At 42.3% G+C, this 20,739-nt stretch overlaps 1 protein-coding gene across 11 annotated transcripts in view; it reads right to left on the bottom strand.

Moving 5' to 3' along the window:
* Window positions 1–20,739, bottom strand: part of AGAP1 (ArfGAP with GTPase domain, ankyrin repeat and PH domain 1) — a 382,734-nt gene that overhangs the window by 139,520 nt on the left and 222,475 nt on the right. For all 11 annotated transcript variants that reach the window (XM_056350248.1, XM_056350249.1, XM_056350251.1 and 8 more), the window contains one exon: window positions 833–937. In XM_056350248.1, coding sequence (XP_056206223.1) covers window positions 833–937 — 105 coding nt within the window. The remainder of the gene's footprint in view (window positions 1–832; window positions 938–20,739) is intronic.

Here is a 20,739-nt window from a genome sequence, read left to right as displayed (position 1 = left end):
TACAGTGATAAAATATAAGACCAGATACGATTCTGAAGGTCCTGGTGAGGGTCACACCACGATTTTTGTATTTTACTGTTGCCTGTACTACAAAGCAAGCAAAAGAGCCAGGAATCCCGTGGGAGTTTCAAGATCTGGAGTCTCCACATCAGCTCTGTCTTCTGAACTGCTCTGGCATGGCATGAGCTCTGACAAATCTCACCTTTCCTCCTGCTGGCATGGCCAGGGCAGATGGGGTGGCTAGTTCCGAGTGGCATCACTGTGCTCCTTCCACATGCAAACCCATACCTAGGGATTGTGCCACACACACTGAGAGGGACAGACGGGATCCTTGGGCAGAGGCAACGATAGACGCCTTAACACGAAGCAGTTTTATGGCACGTATTTTAATAGCTATGCCGCTTTCCAAAGGCTATTCAGAATTACTTGTGAACGAACCATAACCACTGCACAACAAATACCAGAACCTTTCCTCGCTCTTTACTACATCTAAGACACTTTTTCTTATAAAATGCTTCTGTATTTTAAACCCAGGATTGACAACAAATCCATAAAACCATCAGCACAAAACAAAGGCTTAACCCATTTCAGCTGCCTCTTGAGATGCAAGGGAACCTCAGTTCCAGGGGATTCAAAGGAATCTGACTGTACTCAGATGTGCACCAGTGAATTTTATTTCAGATGATGCCTTTTTGGGAGGAAGGGAAATGAAAAGAGAAAAGGAAGCTCCTCCACCAAACAGGGCTCAACAAAAGCACATCTGGATGAACTTGCTAACAGTGCTTTTGGGGGCCTAACGCTGCTGAACATTCAGAGAGCACAGTGTACTTACATGCAAACTAGGATGGTAGGTCAGCACACCGTTGTCGCACAATGTCACATATTTCTTCTTCCACTCTTTATTCAACGACTTGCCACTTCGCTTTAGCAGCATACCCTATTAGAGGAAAAAAGGAGAAAAGATTAAACTCTCTTTTGCCAGTGCATCATTATTTAAGACACAGAAAAAGATAAATATAATTGCCAATGGTTTTAGTTATGCTATCTCCTGCCAGTTACTCATTTTCCCCTGCTTCTCTCATGATGCACGTTTTCTCCATAGGCAGCTTCAGCGTTTGCAATTTCGGAGGAAAAGCTCTGAGCGTGGCTTTCATAAAGCAAGTCATGTAAACAGAAAAGACTATCAGGACTGGCTTTGTCCAACAGGTAGAGAAAACCCTTTTGCACTGAACTCCATGCCTCAGGAAGGCACGTTTTAATGTGACACAGAATAAGGTTACCCATATGCACTCCCAGCTGACAAAGACATCACGCTCCGTGCGTTTCCTGTCCCTCTAAAAGAGATAGTGAACCCCAGGTTGAGCGAGGATTCTACTGTGTGACTTGTGCTCCCTTCAGTGTGCTCCTGGGGATTCCCTTTTGCCCAGGCTCAGCCTCTTCACGAGCCGGGAAAAGCACACACTGACGTTCTCATTCCCTTCACAATAAGGTGACATCGCAGTGGAAATCCTCCTAGCTATTCATTCCAGCAAAACAGACCCCAATTTGAGGCAAGAGCAACAAAATGGAAACAGGGCAAATACAAAGTTTTTCCCATAAATTCTGGATAATTTAATGAAAGAGGTGTGATCAGAGAGCAAAGGAGGTGGGCAAGGTGAGTCACCTTTCCACAAATCGTATTCAACCTAAACATCAGCGATGAATGCTAACAAGCAACAGTTGAGATAAAAAGTCATCATTGTGTTCAAATGGACAAGGACTACTACTGCGGATTAACCTGTTCTAAGCTTAAAAATAGAAAGTCACTTAGAAAAGCAAAATAGAACATGCTGTAGCACGCTGAAGTGGTAAATCAAGCCATGCTTTAGAAATACACTTCCCTAGGAAATTTTTATTTCCGAAACCAAGTCAGAAGGCAGTTCCTAATAAATTCGTACAGTACTTTGGTTATTGAAAGTCTTCCTGAAATGTCCCGGTGGAGGCACTACGTGTAGCACCTACCACAGGGACTCACTAGTTCCACAGGTCAAGTTCCAACAGAAGTGGACACTTACATTCATTTCATTAAATCATAACCAGGAAGCAAAACTTCAGTTTTCTAATCCCCATGAGTTCTTCCATTTTCATTTTCCATGAAAGTGACAAACGTGGGAAAACAGAGCACAGAAAGACGTACTATCAAGCATGGTGCTTCCAGCTCCCACAGAGCTGTATTTGTTGAAGTGGGTTACAACTGTGAGAGGAAGTTATGCTACCTGTTTTCCCATTAATTCCCGTTCACGCACCTTTACAAAGCGATCTCTCTGCAGCCCCAACCCCAAAGCCACGAGAGGACAAGGGGCAGTTTGCAGAACAAGTCCCTCCAGAGCCAGGCAAATTCCAGATGTCACAACTTCCAGCTGACGTCCCTCGCCACAACCCGTATGAGCTAATGGCTCTCTCCTTCTGCAGGCTCCAAGGTGATCCCAAGTTCACAACTGCCTGTTCCTGGCCACACACTTTGAATAAAACTTCAGAGAAAACCCCTTCACAACTCAAAGCAATCTATGGATGGGACCTTAAAGAAAAGCTTGTGTTGGGTGACTGAATTACACAGTGGTACAAACTCCGAACTTTCTGACTGTCTGGGGGTCAGATTTCTTTTTTTGTGTGTGTGCCGTTCCTTGCTACGACTCAAACTTTTACAAGAGCGTACAGGGTTTCTGAAACGCTTTCTTACAAAAGGTTCTGTGAGCGCGAGTCACACATCCCAATTATCGTCTTCTAGTGGTTAGAGACGTTGTTTTCTTCTATTAAAAAATGAAAGCTTATTTCTGCCTTTGACTTGTATGTTTGTCTATAGTAGGTGATCTGTCGCTTCACCTTTCCAATCTTTCATACCTCACCTGCAGCACGTTTGCTCCTGCTTAGGGGGACCCAATTCTAGTTATTGCTGTGCTGTGGGGATCAAAAATTACCGTTTCCCTGCACGGGTTTGTTCTCCAGACCTTTTAATGGGGAAAAAGCTGTAAGGATCACAATGGTGATTCCCCCTCCCCCAACCCCCTTGCTTTTTTTATTTTTTTTTTAAGGTTTTAAAGAAAGTAAAATCCATGTATTTCGCACCTTTTTAACTATCCCTTTGCTATACAGAAAACATGTCATTACTCAATTAATGCCAATTATAAACTCAGTAAGCCGTAAAAGTCTACCACTTTTGTGAATTTTAATATATAGAAGTATTGCTACTATCTAGGTGTGAATTATGAAATTCTAGTTTTGGATCTAATTCTAGTTTTGGATCTAAGTGAAGAAAGTTATGCAAAATGAGGTTTCACCTTGCTTTTAAAGTGGAATTCTGTGCTTTCATGTAAAAACAACCCCACAATACCTCAACATAAACACGGATGATGCACCTATTAGTGCCTTACTAACAAACTAGACTTCCCATTCAATTTTCTTTAGGCACTACCTTGGCAAAAAAAAATACATTTTTTCTAATTATGTGAGGATTAAAAATATCTTCTAGTACCTGCAGAGGAAACTGCTCTGAATACAAGGAGCTAACTTAAAGCATTACGAAGCAGACAAGCCCATATAAACCACACTTTTTTTTCCTCAAGGCCAGAGACCACCACTTTGTCTGTGGTAATTTTATAGAACGGTCTGGAGAAATGCTCTTAATACCAGAGTTCAAACCAGTAATAAATGCCCTTAACTAAACATTAACTAAACTTATTTTTTAAAAAAATAAAATGGCCCTGATCTGACAAGAAACATTACTTAAAGAAACAAGAAAAAGCCCTTCACTGCAGTCACGTTACGTCTACATTTAAGTCACATCAGATACTCTGCTGAGGAAGTGAGATACACGGGCTGCTGCTGACCTTTGGTACCTCCGAGACAATTTGGGGGTAGCTTGGGCGCGTCTCCAGTCACAGCCAAACAGGGCCCTGCGCATACACAGCACATCAGAAAAATCACATTTAGTCTCCAAGTAAATCTAAGTCTCTAAGTAAACCATCTCCTACTTCAAAACACTGATTTCTCTCTCTCTTTTTTTTTTTTTTTTTTTGTTTTGGTTGTTTGTTTGGGTTTTTTTTTTGTCACAATAACCTCTGCCTCAAATTACTATTGATCAGATAAACATTAACTTTCCTAGTTTATACGAAATCTTCAATTTGTTACAGCCTTCCATCTACAACTTTAGCCCTGCAGTCTGGTGTAGCTGATCCAAAGCCTCCAGATTCAACACTAAGAATGTAACACCTCCGATTTCCTCACAAACTGAGAAGCATTTCACACTTCAAATTAAATTTTTTACCACTTTCCTTCGAAAATGGCAATTCTGCATCTAGCACAGGAACGCTTCTCCTACCAGACTCTGCTGGCTTGTACTTTTAATGAGCCACAGGAAAAAGACTTCAACCGGAGTGCACGAACTTCACTTCTTGGGTTTTGCTCCAGGAACTGCGTCACCGTACAAAGCAAACAGAGGAACCGTCTGTACGTACTGCAAGCTCTTTATTAGTAATGTGTATGCTACGTCTAGTCCCAGGAGGTCATTGCAAGCCAAAAGCAATGTTAAGTGTACAAGCTTTAAATAACTTACAAAGTTAATGTAATGAATGTAAGTGTTATCTGAAATCCATCACTCAGTGGCTTGCTGTAGCCTCAAGCTGTGATAAAACACCACTCATAAATTTATATTAAAACTCTGTTCAATAGCAATTATTTACCAACAAAGATTTATTGATTGCATTTGCTGTTAGAGACTGGGGCCCTAACTGAGTCAATCAGCTTACGCTGTTGAGCTTCAGGGCACCAGGAGAAGTTAGACTGCCATCAGGCTCCGCATCCCGATCATTACCATGAGAGCAGGAGCAGCTAATGAAAAGCCGCCAGTGTAGGATTGATTGGACTTCAGGTAAAAAAAAAAAAGAAAACCACCCAACACTCGTCAAGGGACCACTATGCACAACATACACAGTTCATCTGAATACGCAGTAAGCGGCTAAATCTTGCTGCTCCAGATTACCTTCCCGTGAGTTACAAACCTTGCTTGCTTAAACAACAAATGAAGACAAATGGTGAAACAATTACAAGGCTTTTTTAAAGGAAATATTTCAGGTTTTAAGCAGCAAATGATCAGCATTTAAAAAAGTGACCTCTTGAAGTTCTTGAATACTGCATCGAAGATGCTGGTAGGTGAGCCGCCCTCATTCTTCAGACAGGCCAGACAGATGGTAGAACAGACTTACAAACTTCCCACAAATAAGTGTCACCAAAACGCACACACTGATCATCAAGAGATGTCTACAGCCACGGCCTGGCCCACAGATTTAACACAGCGCGTGGAACAACATAGTTTGCATGCCCTGTTGTGCTCCATTTTAATTTTCTCACTGTCCCATGTATTTTTGGATTTTCCAGGGGCTATCAGATACAAAGCGTTTCACAAACAGGGCAATACCAGTGATTGCAGATTAACTGACCACACTTCTTACTGCTTTTGCTCTAACTGTAGCACTTGAGGTTTTTTCTTAGTTTTTGTTTGGGTTTTTTTTCTTCGTTTGGTTTAATTATTTGGTACATTTGACTTTTCTTGGCATGCCAAGTAAAAACGTTAGAGCCCTCAAAGTCAGCATAGCCAAGGCTGGACCTTCTGGAAAAGGAAAAATGGTACTTTTCTTTCTATTTTCTTTCAGAAGTTTACAGCACTGCCACAGCTGACGTACTGGCATCACACAAGCTTCCCCCCTATTCACCCCCCACCCTCAATACTGTTACCCTGGCACTGTTTTGACAGAATGAAATATGTAATCTTGCACTTAATCATTAACAGCATAAATTCTTAATTTTCTTTAGTTCTCACAACTATGATTAGCAGCTAGCAGTGCGATGATTTTTCTGCAACTCTCATTTGCATCCTGTTCACAAAAGAAAAACTTGTGCTTGCCAGAAACATCCACCTTCAAATAACTGCAAAAGCAACCATTCATATTCAAGATCACAAACTAACTGTTACATACAAATTTTGGTCAATAAAACATCCGCTTCCTTGAAACCTATTAGCACAGTGAACAAACACCGGTAAATCCCGCAGGTTTGCATGACTAGCCAACTCTAGGTAGGGCAGTCTGGCCAGCAGCACTGGGACTAGTCTAGCTTGTCCTAATAACAAGCAAGAGATTAATTCTTAACTGATATTTTTTGCTTCTGGAATATTTAACTGTAACAGGTTTCTAGTCTTAAAGTCCATTCTTCCAGATACGGCAGGCACCAGCTCAAACTGTTTCCCTACAAACAATGCCTGCTTGCTATAGGAAGCTTATGGTAGTCACTGCGCTCTCTTCAACAATTAATTTGAGCAGACACCGGAGAATGCAACTAATCCTCCCAGGAATAAAATGCTGAAGATGCCCAATGTATTTGGAATCCTTCCATACAAACCTGTTTTCTTCATTTCCCAAACTAAAGCCTTTTTTTCCAGGAATTTAAGGGAATGCTGCTTGGTCTTTTGGTCAATCAGCTATGAAGCTGTTTAAGTTTTACAGTTGGAAACCTGTAGTAAACAGCTCTTACAGGGCACAACTGGGGACGACCTGAACCACCAAGCAAAGGCTACAAGAAAGTGGAGTGCCTCTAAAGAGATCTGAAACCGGGACACCTCAAATGTCCTCAGACTTCAGTATCCAACAATAACGTTGCAAAAAAAACCCTGAAGGACCCCATATATTCTTACTGCAGCCACAGACATGAGACACCCCCCCCCCCCTTCCTTAAAAAGTGGCACTACAGCAGCAACAGAGTTTTGCTACAGATTCAAAGACGCTTCTCCATTGAAGAAACTACGCAAATTTATGTTATATGCCAGCTTTATGAGACAATGCAATTGGAACACTGAACCCAATTCTCTTCTAACGCTCCCTAAACCAAATAAAACTCAGCGCTGCAGGTAATCCCACCACACACAGCCACCTAATGCTGAGGCTGACCAGCCACTGTTTCCATCTGGAGACAAAGAGAGGATCTAAGATCTGACTTGGAGCAAAAGATAACAGCTTAGCTGAAACTTGAAGGACAATCAACCTGCAACCCATTATTTTCCAAGCTCTCTGCACACAAGCTAGTAAAAAACCATCAGATTTACAAAAAACCCCAACAACCCAGTGCTGGTTAAACAAGTCTTCCAGTTCGTTGTAGCACCCAGCAATGAAGGTTGCCACCTCCAAGGAAGAAAGGCTACCAAATCCCTGCAAGGAACCTCAGCACTAAAGACATGGTAAATGGGAAGAACAAACTTAGTGCTCACTGTTGCTGCATTTTTATTTTTAATATGGTTCCAACCGTTCGGCCTCCGGATTTTGACCATTTCTGCCAACTGTGGGTAGTATAAAAGTTCCTCTGATACGCAGCAAATAATTTTAGGGGAAAATTTCACAACTCCCCAGCTTACAGCTGCAGGTTTTTTTAAAAAGGTATGCCATGTACATCCAACATTGCATGGACAAGGATTCCTCAAAGATATTGCTGAGCATAGGAACCTACTAACAAGCACAATGTGGTCGAGAAGAGGCAACTGCACCGCAACTGGGGAGTAGAGAGCAGCAAGCCAACATCACCTGGCACGTTCACCTTCACCCACCTAACGGTCAACTTTCTTAAAGGGCAAAAATATGATCATGCAAGAGCAGTCATCCTGGTGCCCGAAGAAGGATCTGAATGGAAAGCTAAAGACCCAGCCCTGCTGCAGTATCCAGACGGAGCAATAAACACATCGCTCTGGTACAGCATCCCAAGTTCAAAGCTGCAGCCATCTGCACAACAGCCAGGATAATACTCTGGATCCCCAAAACAGGCACATCAAAAGGCAACGTGGTACCCACAGCTGAAGGCCAGAGACGCTCAGCAAAGTAGGAGACTTCTTGAGTTCTCCTTCAATTGACAGCTTTGTGAAAGGGGCGCTCTTCTGTTAGCCCTAGTTTATGATTATTTCTAAAATTAGACTTCATAAAATCAATAGCACGTTGCATACTCTACAGTTACCTATATGTCCTTTCTACAGAGTTTAATATTGAAGTGTGTTACAAAATGCAATTACGTATTTAAAAGGACAGCACATCTCTCGCTCTAAACCCAGTCTACCACTCTGAATGAGGCACAGCACCCAGCAAGTCACAATATTTTTCTGCCTTACAGTAGCTTCTGCTCGGTTGCCTTCCGAGGTTTGTTCCACTTACCCTGGACTGTTAAAAAAATATAAAATCATCACAGTCCTTAATAATCTCAAGTAGTTGGTTTATTAACCCCTTGGCATTGGCAGTTGTGGTTTCCCTGACACCATCGTCAGTGCTAATGTGAAATGCACTGCGATGCAAATCATTATCTTAGTGTCAGAGAAACCAGACGGCTGATGCCAAGGGGTCTAAGTCAGCAGCAGAGGAGCCGGCAGCGATCGGCTCCGTTTGAACTCTTACCTCTTGCTGCGGCTCCAGCATCATGCCCTGCGCTTTAACTATGCCGGCCACAAACGAAGTTAGCATCCACGCCAATCAGCTTGGTGAAACACTTGCTACTTAGACTAAAATTAAAAGGAAAAACAAGGTTGGGAACCTGGTTCGGTGCAAGCAAACATGACGCCGTGGCATGGTTTATTTGGAAAAGGCTCTAAGAGTGGAAACATCCACGGCAGTGGAAGTGGCAGTAGGGTCAGGCATGAAAAAAGTAACAAAACGTTTATTTCCCTTAAGAAACAAACTAGGCATTGTGTGTGGGGTGCGATATAAAAATAGGAATCATCATGTAGACATCACTACTTCTGCGTAGACATTACAGCTTTTGTTACAGTAGTGCTCCGTTCCCTGAAATTCTCTTTATCATATTTTATATAAGGAAGGGATTTGGGGGTGGGGGGGTGGGTGTTCATGGGAGAAAAGCCATGAAAAGCTTAAAACCCAATTTTAACTTTCTTTCCTGATACTATAGTGTTTCCATAGAAACATCAGGAAGACCACTTAAGAGCAGCTTTTTTTTTTTTTTTTTTTTTTGTAGCCATGTTTGGCACCATACCCCTCCCCCGGACAACCTATTATTTCACAAATGGATGCTTTTTGCAGCTTGTTCTGTGCAGGCTCCGATGAAGGGGGGAAAGAAAAAGAATACTGGATCTTTAACCAGTTCCCTTGTGGCCCCCTCCCTTTTTTGTTGGTAATATTTCTGTCATTCTGCCAGGGTGTATGGTACAAAGGGTTACACTTTAATTGAGCTGTCAGCATCTCCAACAATCCTATAAAACTCCGATTATGCATGGCGGGGTTAGTGACACACTTGTTATTGTGGATGCCCTATTTGCTAAACCCGAGCCCCCCCCTCACAGGTCACATAACCCACGCGACCTTCCTGTCATTAGCCGCGTCTATTCCTACCTCACTGCTGTGAAAATCACACAAGCGAAGGCTTCAAAGCCCTTGCCAGGACTGAATTCGACCAGGAGCTAATCACCCACAAATCCAGCTCAAATGGCAATAATTGGCTAAACTGCTCACCTCTCCAGAGCTCAGCAGTAATTTGGGATAATAAAGAAAAGAATTATTCAGCTAACTGCCCTGAAATGTATGCTTTGTGACCGACACACTTCACATTTTAATAATGATGGACACAAAATCCAATTTAATACAGCATCTACTGAATAACAAAACCAAGAACACTATCAGGAAAAAAAAAAGTGTGCGTGTTCCTTTTTTTAAAAAAATAAAATACTGTGTTCCGTATTATTGTGCAGAAAGGATTCACACTTCATGTTGTGAAATTTTGGGACTAAAAAGGTCTTCATGAACAACCCTCAGAAACTCTGCACCATAATGGGATTTTAAATTTTTTTTATTATTATTTTTTAATCAAAAGGAGTGTCCTGCATTAAGAAATAATTCTGCTGAACAGTTGTATCGCTGGTCCTTAAACTTTTGTATGTGTAAGACAAGAAAAATCTTTTTTTATTCTTCTATGGTAGAAGGGTGCCTTCTTTGTTATTCTGGTTAACAGTATTTCCCAACTGCCTCATCTTTCTTTACTTCTACATCTTGTCCTCTGGCCGCAGGATCGTCAGCATCAATCACCCCACTACATATTCTCGCTGGATAGGTAGCAACAATCCCTGAACCGCTTCGCGATGTGACCAGCCTCACAGGACACACCGAACTGGTTGAACACTGCAAAGATGCTCCAGCACTCTTCCTTCCACCCACCCCCTTCCCTTTCCTCAGATCTCTCCTAAGACCAAGAACAAATAAATAAATAAATACATAAATAAATACCTGTGTGTAGGCACACACACATACAGAAGCAGTAATTGCATGCCCTGACTTGTCCTACTGTTTATATACCCGAGATGTCCTATTCACTCACAGGAATAGAAATGAAGATGACAATCCTTCAGAGATGCAGTTAACGTATGTTGGGCAACTAGTACCCTCTCATCATTATAGCAGAAAAAATAATAAGGAACCTAATTAGAAAACATTCCTACAGTCCCTTTAACCGACTCACCTTACCTGCTAAGTGAAATTGTACATATTGAATTAGCATCTTCCAGACACAGAGCTGCTTCAGCTACTGAAACATCACAAAACGTACCCATAACTCTCAAATTCAGCGAGTGAAAGGACCGTGCGCACCAGGCACGTTATCTGGCTGGCCTGGCACCAAGTGCTACACACAGATGGATTTTGAGGGAAGACGTGTCCATGTCCCTGCATGCCAACTGCCCAAAAGTTCCACAGTCAAGAAGCAGCAGTCGTGATCTCTCTCTGAACCAAGCACAAGTGCTATGTCGGTCTCAAGAAATGTGTTTAGAAATGCTTTATACCTCACCAAAGGCATTCACATACCTGCAGCTCTGCAAGTTAACAGAAGGTGATGTTAACGGGCTAAAAAGGGTTACCCATTACAATGGCTGACTCAAACATGAAAGAACTGGGTTTAAACTAGATACTGTTCCCTGAAGTTCATAAAATCATGTTTCGTATTCTTTAAAAAAGCTGCAGAAAATGAGAAAGCCCATTTCGTCATAACCATATTTCTTGTATTACGCGATCGTTACAACAAGGATTGCTTTGGAAAGGACATTTTAACATAGTTGTAACAAACATACACTTTGTTTTCCTTAGAACAGACTCTCTGGTACAGTATTTTATGTTTTGCGAAGCGACAAAAACTGTAGACACTACCCTACTCCATGCCAAGATGGTGTCCAAGCTGGTTACACAGAGGCCACATGCTGTTCCAAGAGGACAGGAGGAAGAGCAAAGCCACCATCTTGTGACACCTGGGATGTAATGTACACTCTGAAGACCAGAGCCCATCCTGGGCATGACGAACTGCCAACTACAGCCTACATCTGAGCCAACGCACTGAAGGGCTTGTGCTCTCCATTTCACCTTAAACGTGACGAAAACATCGAGATAAATGTAGAACATGCCCAGACACAAACAGGCAACGGTATAAAGTGACACTTATGACCACATCCCTTCGCTACTTGCCTGACATCTGAGTAGACACCGAGCTAAACAGACTGTTTATAAACCTGATGATTTATCTACCAGGGACAGCAGAGAGGCATCTTTTCAAATAATCCTTTTCAGTAAACACACATTTGTCTTTTTTTTTTTCCTCTTGCAAGCAAATTGTGCTGATCAATCTACCTGTACTTCATCATCTGAAATCAAAATCATTCTGGCTTCAGTTTGAAATATATAAAAATACGTAGCTAATTCACCCAAAAATCTTCTAGCACTGGTCAAGGACTTGACTCACACTATTGGGTGCTTTGAAAGAAGAAATGCATTTGACTGGCTATAAAATTTCCCACAACAAAACCAGACGTAGACTACCTTAGATGACTTCTGCTGATCGGCAGACAGAAAACAAGGGTCTGTGGGTTTTCACCTTTCATCAAAGACCAGCTCAACATCTCGTCGAGAGGAAAAGAACCTCCCCAGTTCCAGCAGCAACCCACAGCACCAGCAAGGTCAGAGGAGGAGGAGGATGGCACCTCTCTTCAGCACAAACTTGTTTTCAACGTTGCTGAAACCTCTTCACTTGCTTAACCTATACTATATATTTGAAGATTCCACAAGGTACCTCCACATTATTATTAGGATTCCTGAAATAATAACCAGAGACAACCCAAAATTTATTTAGTATTCCTCCAAACAGTACTTCCGAGAAAAAAAAGGCTAGTTTTGTTTTGTCTGGGCCTGCTTTGCCTTATATACAGCGTACACTCCTCCTCTCCCCCACTTACTAAGCTTAGCATTAATCAGTGCAACTGCAAAATAAAGGATTCTGCATGTTGTGTCAGCAAATTAAAAATTGTTATATTGTTTTAATGTTAAAATCACTCCAGAAACAATACTTCCTATGTAGTATATTTCATGGCTCATTTGCTTCAACAGATATTAAGCTTCAGTCAACAATTAACTACTGACACCTTTTTTCTTTTATTTTTTAAACCAAGAAGATTTAGCAGAAAAGCTAAGGCGCGACTAGGATTTAATAGACGGATGCTAATTCAATGTCACCAGTTTATTTTCTTTCTATAAAGTATCCATTCTTGAGAACGATAGGGTCACTTAATCTACATTTCAGCTGAATAGAAATTCAGATTTGAGCCACGCAGCACGCATTTTAGTCAAAAAATTGCTGTAAGTGCATCAGTTTAAAAGACCATTTAAACTGTTAATTGTTTTTCACTTACCATATAAATAATTCCCAAACATAACCATTTAAGCGAACGTTTAAATGGTGTTTCGTATACAGCGCTCGCTCTATTTATACCGATAGGAAAATAGCGCATCGGAAGATATTAGCATGTGGTGCCATTTGTTGGTTTTCTGCAACGAACCCATCGGCGCTCCCTTACGCTTCAGCCTGGGTTTACCCACAGTTTCACGGTGCTGCTGCTTCAAAGCCTGGACACGAGACGAACCATCTCACTTCCTACTTTGTGAATCAAAAGACATTTTGATCACTGTAAGAGCAAAAATAAGGTGTCAACGGAAACGTCATCCTACCTCTCTACCCACTCCCAAGCACGTGCCAGCATGTAAACCCAACCCATCACACAGATGTAAACCCAAGTTGTACTTTGCATTTCACAAGGCATTTCCACCTAGGATCAGGAAGCAGATGACACATTTTTGGATCACCGGCTCACACCCAAACGATGTCAGGAAAAGGCACGTTACACGACGCTATCTAGGGCAGTCTGGCCCACAAAGCCAGAGGAGTACAATTAACAGAAGATGCTGTAATGAAGGTGGCAGTGACTAAATTCTCTTGGAAATGTCTGCCCCTAGAAATAGCTGGTGTACAAGGCAGCGGCAAAGTGCGATGCTCCCTAAAAAGTACCCCATTAGTAGAAGCACATGGCTAGACCATGGTCTGCTTCAGGCATTTCTGGCAGCAAGTCTGAGAGATGTTTCTGGTAGTTTCAGATTTTTCCATGTGAAGCCTTTAAGTCAGGGTCACCTCTTTACGTGTGGTCTCTAATACAGAGTCTGGGCTGCTTTGACATACCTCACGTAACTTCATGCACTGGTCACTCAGCATTTCAACATTTAAAAGTACTCAATAGAGACAGCAGGTATAGCAAAGGCTGTTATCCAGCGCTACATATTTCTACAAAGGAAGACTTGCATCTGAAGGAGTCAATCCACAAATTTAAAGCAGAAAACCAAAAGATGTTGCCAGAAACAAAGATATTCGCTCCTCCCAAAAATCATGTAAAGACACAGAGCATATTTTCCCTACAAAAGTAGTCTTTCACACATGTTGATCACTCAGTTTTAAGCATATATGCAACATCATTAATATTTTAGTTGAAGAGGCAACAGAAGAACACCATACAAGCGAGCTGCGCTCCTCCAGAGACTATTACTGTTTTATGAGAGAGTATCCGAGAACCAACTAGCTTGCAGGCGATACAGAAGAACACTATGTTCAGAAAAGATAATTTATAAAGATCATTTATGGATTTCTCTGTGCAGTTACTTTGCTGTAGACTAGACATGTTATAAGATGTTGGAGACAATCTCCCTCAAAAAAAATATAATCCGTTATTTAGTTAACTAATCAGCCACAGACAAGACGAAAGACTAATTTTTAACCACCTTTTCCAACTTTCTATAGATAAAGAACGTGTTTGTAAAGACAAAAAAAAATAAAAATAAATAAAAATGCAAGGTACCCAGAGTGCGGCTAATGGGATTTGACGCTGGCTTTAATTTTAATGAAGAAAGTTGCCAGTAGCAACAAAACTGTCAGCAGCAGCCAAGCACCATTAATAAAGACCCAGACAACATTAGTGGCAAGGCAACAGTACAAAAGGTTCCCCCCCGTTCATGCTGTGCTAAATTGGCTGCCCAATTTTTCTTAAGTGTCCATACTATTTAGAAGACAATTTATTAATTTTTGTCATCCATTGTCAGTTGACAGGCCATCATTTTGCATCCTGAATTTGAGATGAAAACTAATTGAAAAGACTGGCAGTATTTATGAGGGGTATTATTTGTCAATTATGGCTGCTGATGATACTTGGTTCTACCAACTTTAATACCTCGTGTTCGGGTGTGTCAGCCGGACTTTTTTTTTGTCATTTCCATGTTAGTTCTACAAAAGTGACAAAAAGCAATGATGAAATCAATTTAGAAAACTCGTTAAAGAAGAGGGGCCCATCAATCCCTGCCCTGAGATCACTAGAGTGGGGAAAAAAAGCACTGATGTTGCCCAGGAAATCACAGCTTTCTTTCAATGACATCTTCCAGGAAAAAAGCCTACACTCCTTGTTTCCTACAAACAGAACAGATTTGCAAATGTGTCGTAATTTATGTTATCCCTGCACCTTTATCCAGACTGCCTAAACCAGAAGGTTTTCTATCTTATCGCTGCCCTTAAACCGATTCTTCACAAGTCTGAATGCCTCAAAGACCCTCAAATTCCTACCTGCAAGGAGGCAAGTCTTAAGTCCAGTCATCCCATCCTTCCTCTTACCACATCAAGCTTGTTATTAAAAAAAAACAAAAACACTTTTAAAAGCTTTCACTGTTTGACAGCTTCCATCACTATCCTGAGCATCTCTCCAGAGAACATCCTCTAAAAAGGTACCATCATTTGAGTGTTTAAAAAGCAAAACAAAATGGTACAGACCTCATGGCGTATCCTAGAGATGTAAAAACAAACAATACCCTGGAAAAGCAGAAAACTGACTGCTACATGCAAAACATCACAGCCTTCTAGGACCACAGCACTGCCTGCGCACTGAACTGCCTGTAATATCACAGTATTAGCTGCTATCAGTGCCGGCTTACGATCTCAAAAGGATGTTTATTTGCATTCATAACTCTTGCCCAGTCTTTCAGAAACATTTGCCTATCTTCCATACTCACAGACACTTAAAAACAATGGCAATACTGTTATTAGCAATTAGCAAAAATACCTCCCAGGAAAACCCCAGCTTTGAAAACAGCAAAGAAAATTTGGTTACAGCACCCGCCTGGGTTTCTGTTTTCAGTGCCAAGTTTTACTCTGGAATCACCAGAGCACTTTGGGGTTTCACTGATAGCTCTCCAGGGGTGTAACGACACGCGTCACGACTGTGGACATTCCACCGGACCAGACCACATTGAACTGCGGCTTCAGTTTTCCAGCCAGTGTACTAGTGACGTGCCACAGCACCAGGACAAGACAACTGGGTACTGGCATCGTGACAAATCTAACTGGTATTTCCCACATCTCCAGCAAAATAACAAAGTTATTGTTGACACTAGAACCAAGAAATTTAGCCATTTGACCAAAGGCTATGTACACTGGGTTTGCGTTGGCAAGGTTTTGGAAGCAGGAGGGCTACATGGGTGGCTACTGTGAGAAGCTGCTAGAAGCTTCTGCCACGTCTGACAGAGCCAATACCACCGGCTCCAAGATGGACCCAATGCTGGCCAAGGCTGAGCCCATCAGCAATGGTGGCAGTGCCTCTGGGACAATGTATTTAAGCAGGGAAAAAACCCTGTGCAACAGCAATAGCAGTTGGAGGGAGGAGTGAGAATATGTGGGAGCAGAAGCCCTGCAGCCCCCCAGGGCAGGCAGGAGGGGTTCCTGGTGCCGGGGCAGAGGCTCCCCGGCAGCCCATGGTGCCAGGGGTGCCATGGTGGCCCCAGCCCATGGAGCCCCCAGGGGAGCAGACCCTCACCCGCAGCCCAGCAGGGACCCCCCGGGGCACGGGGTGCCCACAGGGGGCTATGACCCACGGGCAGCCCACGCTGGGGCAGCTCCGGGCAGGGCTGGTGGCCCATGGGCAGAGGAACCCGGGCTGGGGACCCCCTTGGGCCTGGGGGGCTGCGCCTGCGGGAGGGACCCCAGGCTGGGCCAGTTCATGAGAACCGCAGCCCATAGGAAGGGCCCACATTGGTGAAGTTTGTAGAGGACTGTGTCTTGTGGGAGGGAGAAGAAACTCTGGCACGGATCTTACATTGTAGAGATGATCGTTATCTTCTTTCCTTCCACGGTATTCATGCTTGGTCTGTCACATAGAACACAACCAAGTAGCCTCTCTGGGGGACAAGGTGGCTGTTTGCTCCCTTTAACTTCCAGCTGCAAGACGCAAACCCAGCCACTCTGACCCACAACAAGAAGCCACATGCAGGAAAACCCATGCATGCTACAAGAGGTTCCCCATGCTGCGTTAAAGAAGTTGGAATGATTGTTCATCACCAGCACAAAGGTTTTCATTTTATCATCACAGAATTAGTGAAATGAGGCCAGAGAGGTTGGCCAAGGTACTTCAATATCCCAACTGCCAGCTCTGTCTCCGTAAACTACATGTGGTCTAAGAATACACAGGGTTTGGGGTTTTTTTGTTTGTTTGTTTTTTTGGAGGGGGGGTGGGATTAAGACTCATGTACAGAGACTACTTTGTGTTTGGGCTTCCTTGGACATTTGTATTTTCCTCTCATCTGTCCATTAGTGAAAAATGCCAGCAAATTGCCTCCATGAAGCCCTTCAGAAGAGCAGCAGCACTCCCATCAGAAGTGAGCAGAACCTGCAATGCAGCAAGACTGCCACTGAGAACAGAGGACCTTAGACTAGGGATTCATTGATTTTCACTCTTCTCAGAAGTGATCCTCCAACGATCTTTTCTTCCTATTTTAACTGTCCTAAGAGAAACTAAATTCACTGAAATACGAACATACCTCGCTAGTTTTCCAGAAACGCCAATGTCAGCAATGTATAAAACGAGGCTTTGCTCGCTAGAATACATGAACACCACCTACGTTTATAGAATCAGAACACCACATGTTGGGAAGACCCCTGGAGGTCATCCAACCTAGCCCTCTGCTCAGAGACAGGCCAATGTGGATCAGGTTTGGGGCCTTGTCCAGCTGAATCTTTGAGGAGCCATCTCCAAGGACAGATTTCACAGCCCTCTTAGATACTTGCTCCAATATTTTAATGCCCTCTTGGTGGAGGGGATGCATACACACAAAAGTTTCTGCAGCTCTAATTGGAATTTCCCGTCTCAACTCCTGCCAAAACATAAGCCACAGAATTGCTTCTTTTATTCTTCCGTTAGATCAATCGGTTATAGCAGTGAGGTACCTGAAAATTTTCTTTCCCGTCCTTGGATAAAGTACACATCTCGTGTAAGTGAAGAACTTCACAAACCACAAGCATTACAGCACAGTAGCTGCAGGGTTGTAAGACCCACTAGGACAATTGCTAAGCTATTATTCCAAAATGGAACAGGTTTGTTCTGCCACCAGTAATATCTTTTATGCAGTTACACTGTCATCTTAAATGGAGGTTAACTAATATATTACTGATTTAACTTTCAGTAAGATCCTAGAAAGGCATACGTGTTCCCAGGGAAGCTTCTGCTGCTTGAGTCCAAAAAGAATTGAAGTCAAACTAAAACCGCGTATTGCTGCTGAAAGGACAAGGAAAAGGGAAAGCTTTACCTATCTACTTGGAAATTAAGGAGACCACAAAAGAATAACGCTTTATGCATTTTCAAAAAGAATCAAGCCTTTCTGGCATCAAGAGACTTAGTTACATTTTCTAGTGCTGCCGCTCAGAGTAAGGAGAAACTGTGCTCATCCGAAGCCTGAAGTCAATATTGTACGACACGGGAGTCTTCATCTCTAATTAAAAAACTCCAGATGAAGAGAAAACCCACGACTTGTTTCTGAACATTTTTTCTCCTCCAGCAGGTAAACCCATCTATAAAAACAGCTCAATGCCACAAGCTTAGTAAAAACACAGCAAGAAAGCTCCTTTTCCCCCAACGTATCTGTAAAAGGATAGTGCTTTGACAGAGGATAGATTCGATGTCCGAATCCCCTTAATCTAGCCCAACAGGCAGAGAGACCAGACACCTTTTACAATCTTGATGCTTTTAAGATACGTGTCTAAAGTTTCTACCCCTACTGCAAGCAAACTAGTTCAACCCACAATATAAGGGAGATAAGGTCACCAAAAGAAACAGTGCAAAATCTAATTTATTTTCTCGGTATTGTTGAGGTGAATTGCACAGCAGAAGAAATTAAGGGTTCTTTGTAAGCATCCTAACTTTCTGGAGAAATGCACCGTTTCTTTTACTAAATCTACCTTTTTAACCTCTTTGTTGCAAAGTGTCAGTGGCGTATCAGCGCCGGGGAGAGTGACTAACACACAGAAGCCGCTCTGCCAGCTATCGGGAGTCCAATCTGGAGTTCACCTACATGTTAACTCCTACCGCTAATTCATCATCCCAGCACCCGACAGCTAGGCTGATTGTGAGCCTTACAGGACAATAAGGGTCTCGGCTGACCACCAAAAATCAGCCCAAGGGAGGAGGGGTTGATGGGCACGGACCTGGAGAAGGCCTAAGATAAGTGCTGGCTGTCACTGCAAGGACAAAGAAGGGCAGGCCCTGGGGAGAGAAAGGAGATAAAAAAAAAAAATCTCGACAACTGCTTTATCTGATGAGGGTTATGGCTAATTAATTATAAACTCAATTACCTAACCCTTACTTCAGCAGTCTCTATTCATTAAGAGATAAAACCTGACTGACTGCTAACTTTCCCTTGCACACATGCACGCACAGCACGCTTACTTCGGATTTGCACACTTTACTGCACAATTTCTTAAAAAAGATCTCCAAAAGCCTTCGTACCTGTCAACTTTGTGCTCGCAGGATGGAAGATTTCTCCTTTTTTTCCCCCTACCACCCAAAGCACCCTCTGTTGCACAATGGGAGGGCCAGGCCTCCATGCTGTGCATTGGCATTTAAAAGCAAAAACCAGACATTAAACAATAGACATTACGGACATCAAAGCCCCTTTTCACAGCCAAGCTTCTGCCTCCATGGGCTTCTGATCTAGTTCTGATTTTAAATTGAGCTTTTAATTTTGGGTGCTAAAAGTTTGGTGGTACAGCTCGCCGGTATCAACTAAACATTATTCTTCCAAAGTTCGAAGGTAGCCAGCAAAAATGAATTGCATTAAGGAATGAACTCTAAAAACCCTTACCCAGCCAAACGCTTGCTAATAATCCAAACTGAGTTTTGCATGTCATGTATTAAAAAAATGTCTGTTTTATCGCTATTCAGATTCCACCTGTGTTCCTGCGGTGCTTGGCCTCTCCTCCAGCTTAAGTTCTTGCCCCCTTGCGTCGCGCTTGACACGAGCTCAAACAGCCTTGCAGAATCAATCCTGGCCATTAAAAGAAGGCTCCTCTTAATCTCTTTCCAAAGACTGCAGACCTGTCTGGCTCTCACCTTTTGAATACACGGATATTCTCAAATCCCCGTTTCACTCTGCTTGCCCTCTGCTCTAGCTTTTCCATTTCTACAATATAATGTTTTTTACATATATATTTTTTTATACGAAGGTTTCAGATATATACGTGTGTGTGTGTGTCTCTATCTGTATCTATTTACATCTCTGTGAAGCCTCAGCCTGATCACACTCCCATGGTATTTCACATTGCCTCAGAACTTCTTCAAAGAATAATTTCTTCCGCTACGTAGAATGAAAGAACCCAGCTTTGTGACCGTTTCCTACGCTAATGTCCTACTTCAAATTAATGTAAAGCATATTTATGATAGGACGTTTTGATTCATTCAAGATGTGTGGCCTTCTAGGTCATTTTTCCATACTTGACATATAACAAATAAAATAAGAACAACACAGTAAAAGAATCAGGCCAGCCAATTCAAGTTACACAAGCTCTTCACTGCAAAGACACGATTATATGATGGTATTTGCAACTAGTATTTTGGTCTTGGTTACTACCTTATTAAAGAGGATTTACCTTACTAATACTTGTGGTTTTTGGACTTGAACGATGCAGCCCAATGATTCCCTTCACTTCTCTGATGCTTACACGTGGCAGTGTTTTTCTGAAACTTGTTCCTGCATCTGGTTCCCTTCCTCACCTGACTTGCTGAGACCTGACTGAGAGCTTCGGTATATACTAGCTTGCTCAGTTCAATCTTTGGAGACTTTCCCAAGAAGATAAAAATCTGTTGCTATAAAAACTTAAACCATGTATTTTTTCACTCCATCATTTAAAAACTTGCTTACATTGTGTCTAATGATCTTAAAACATATTACATGGACAAACTTAACTAAAGACTGTCTGCTTTGACAAAACCTTAAAAAATTTGAGAAGAAAAATTCTTGAACACTAGAATCACATTTAGTAGCCAAGTCAACTTTGGCTATC

This window comes from Falco biarmicus, chromosome 8 (genome assembly GCF_023638135.1).
Source record: "Falco biarmicus isolate bFalBia1 chromosome 8, bFalBia1.pri, whole genome shotgun sequence".
NCBI classification, from domain to species: domain Eukaryota; kingdom Metazoa; phylum Chordata; class Aves; order Falconiformes; family Falconidae; genus Falco; species Falco biarmicus.
This window is presented reverse-complemented; position numbering and strand designations above follow the sequence as displayed.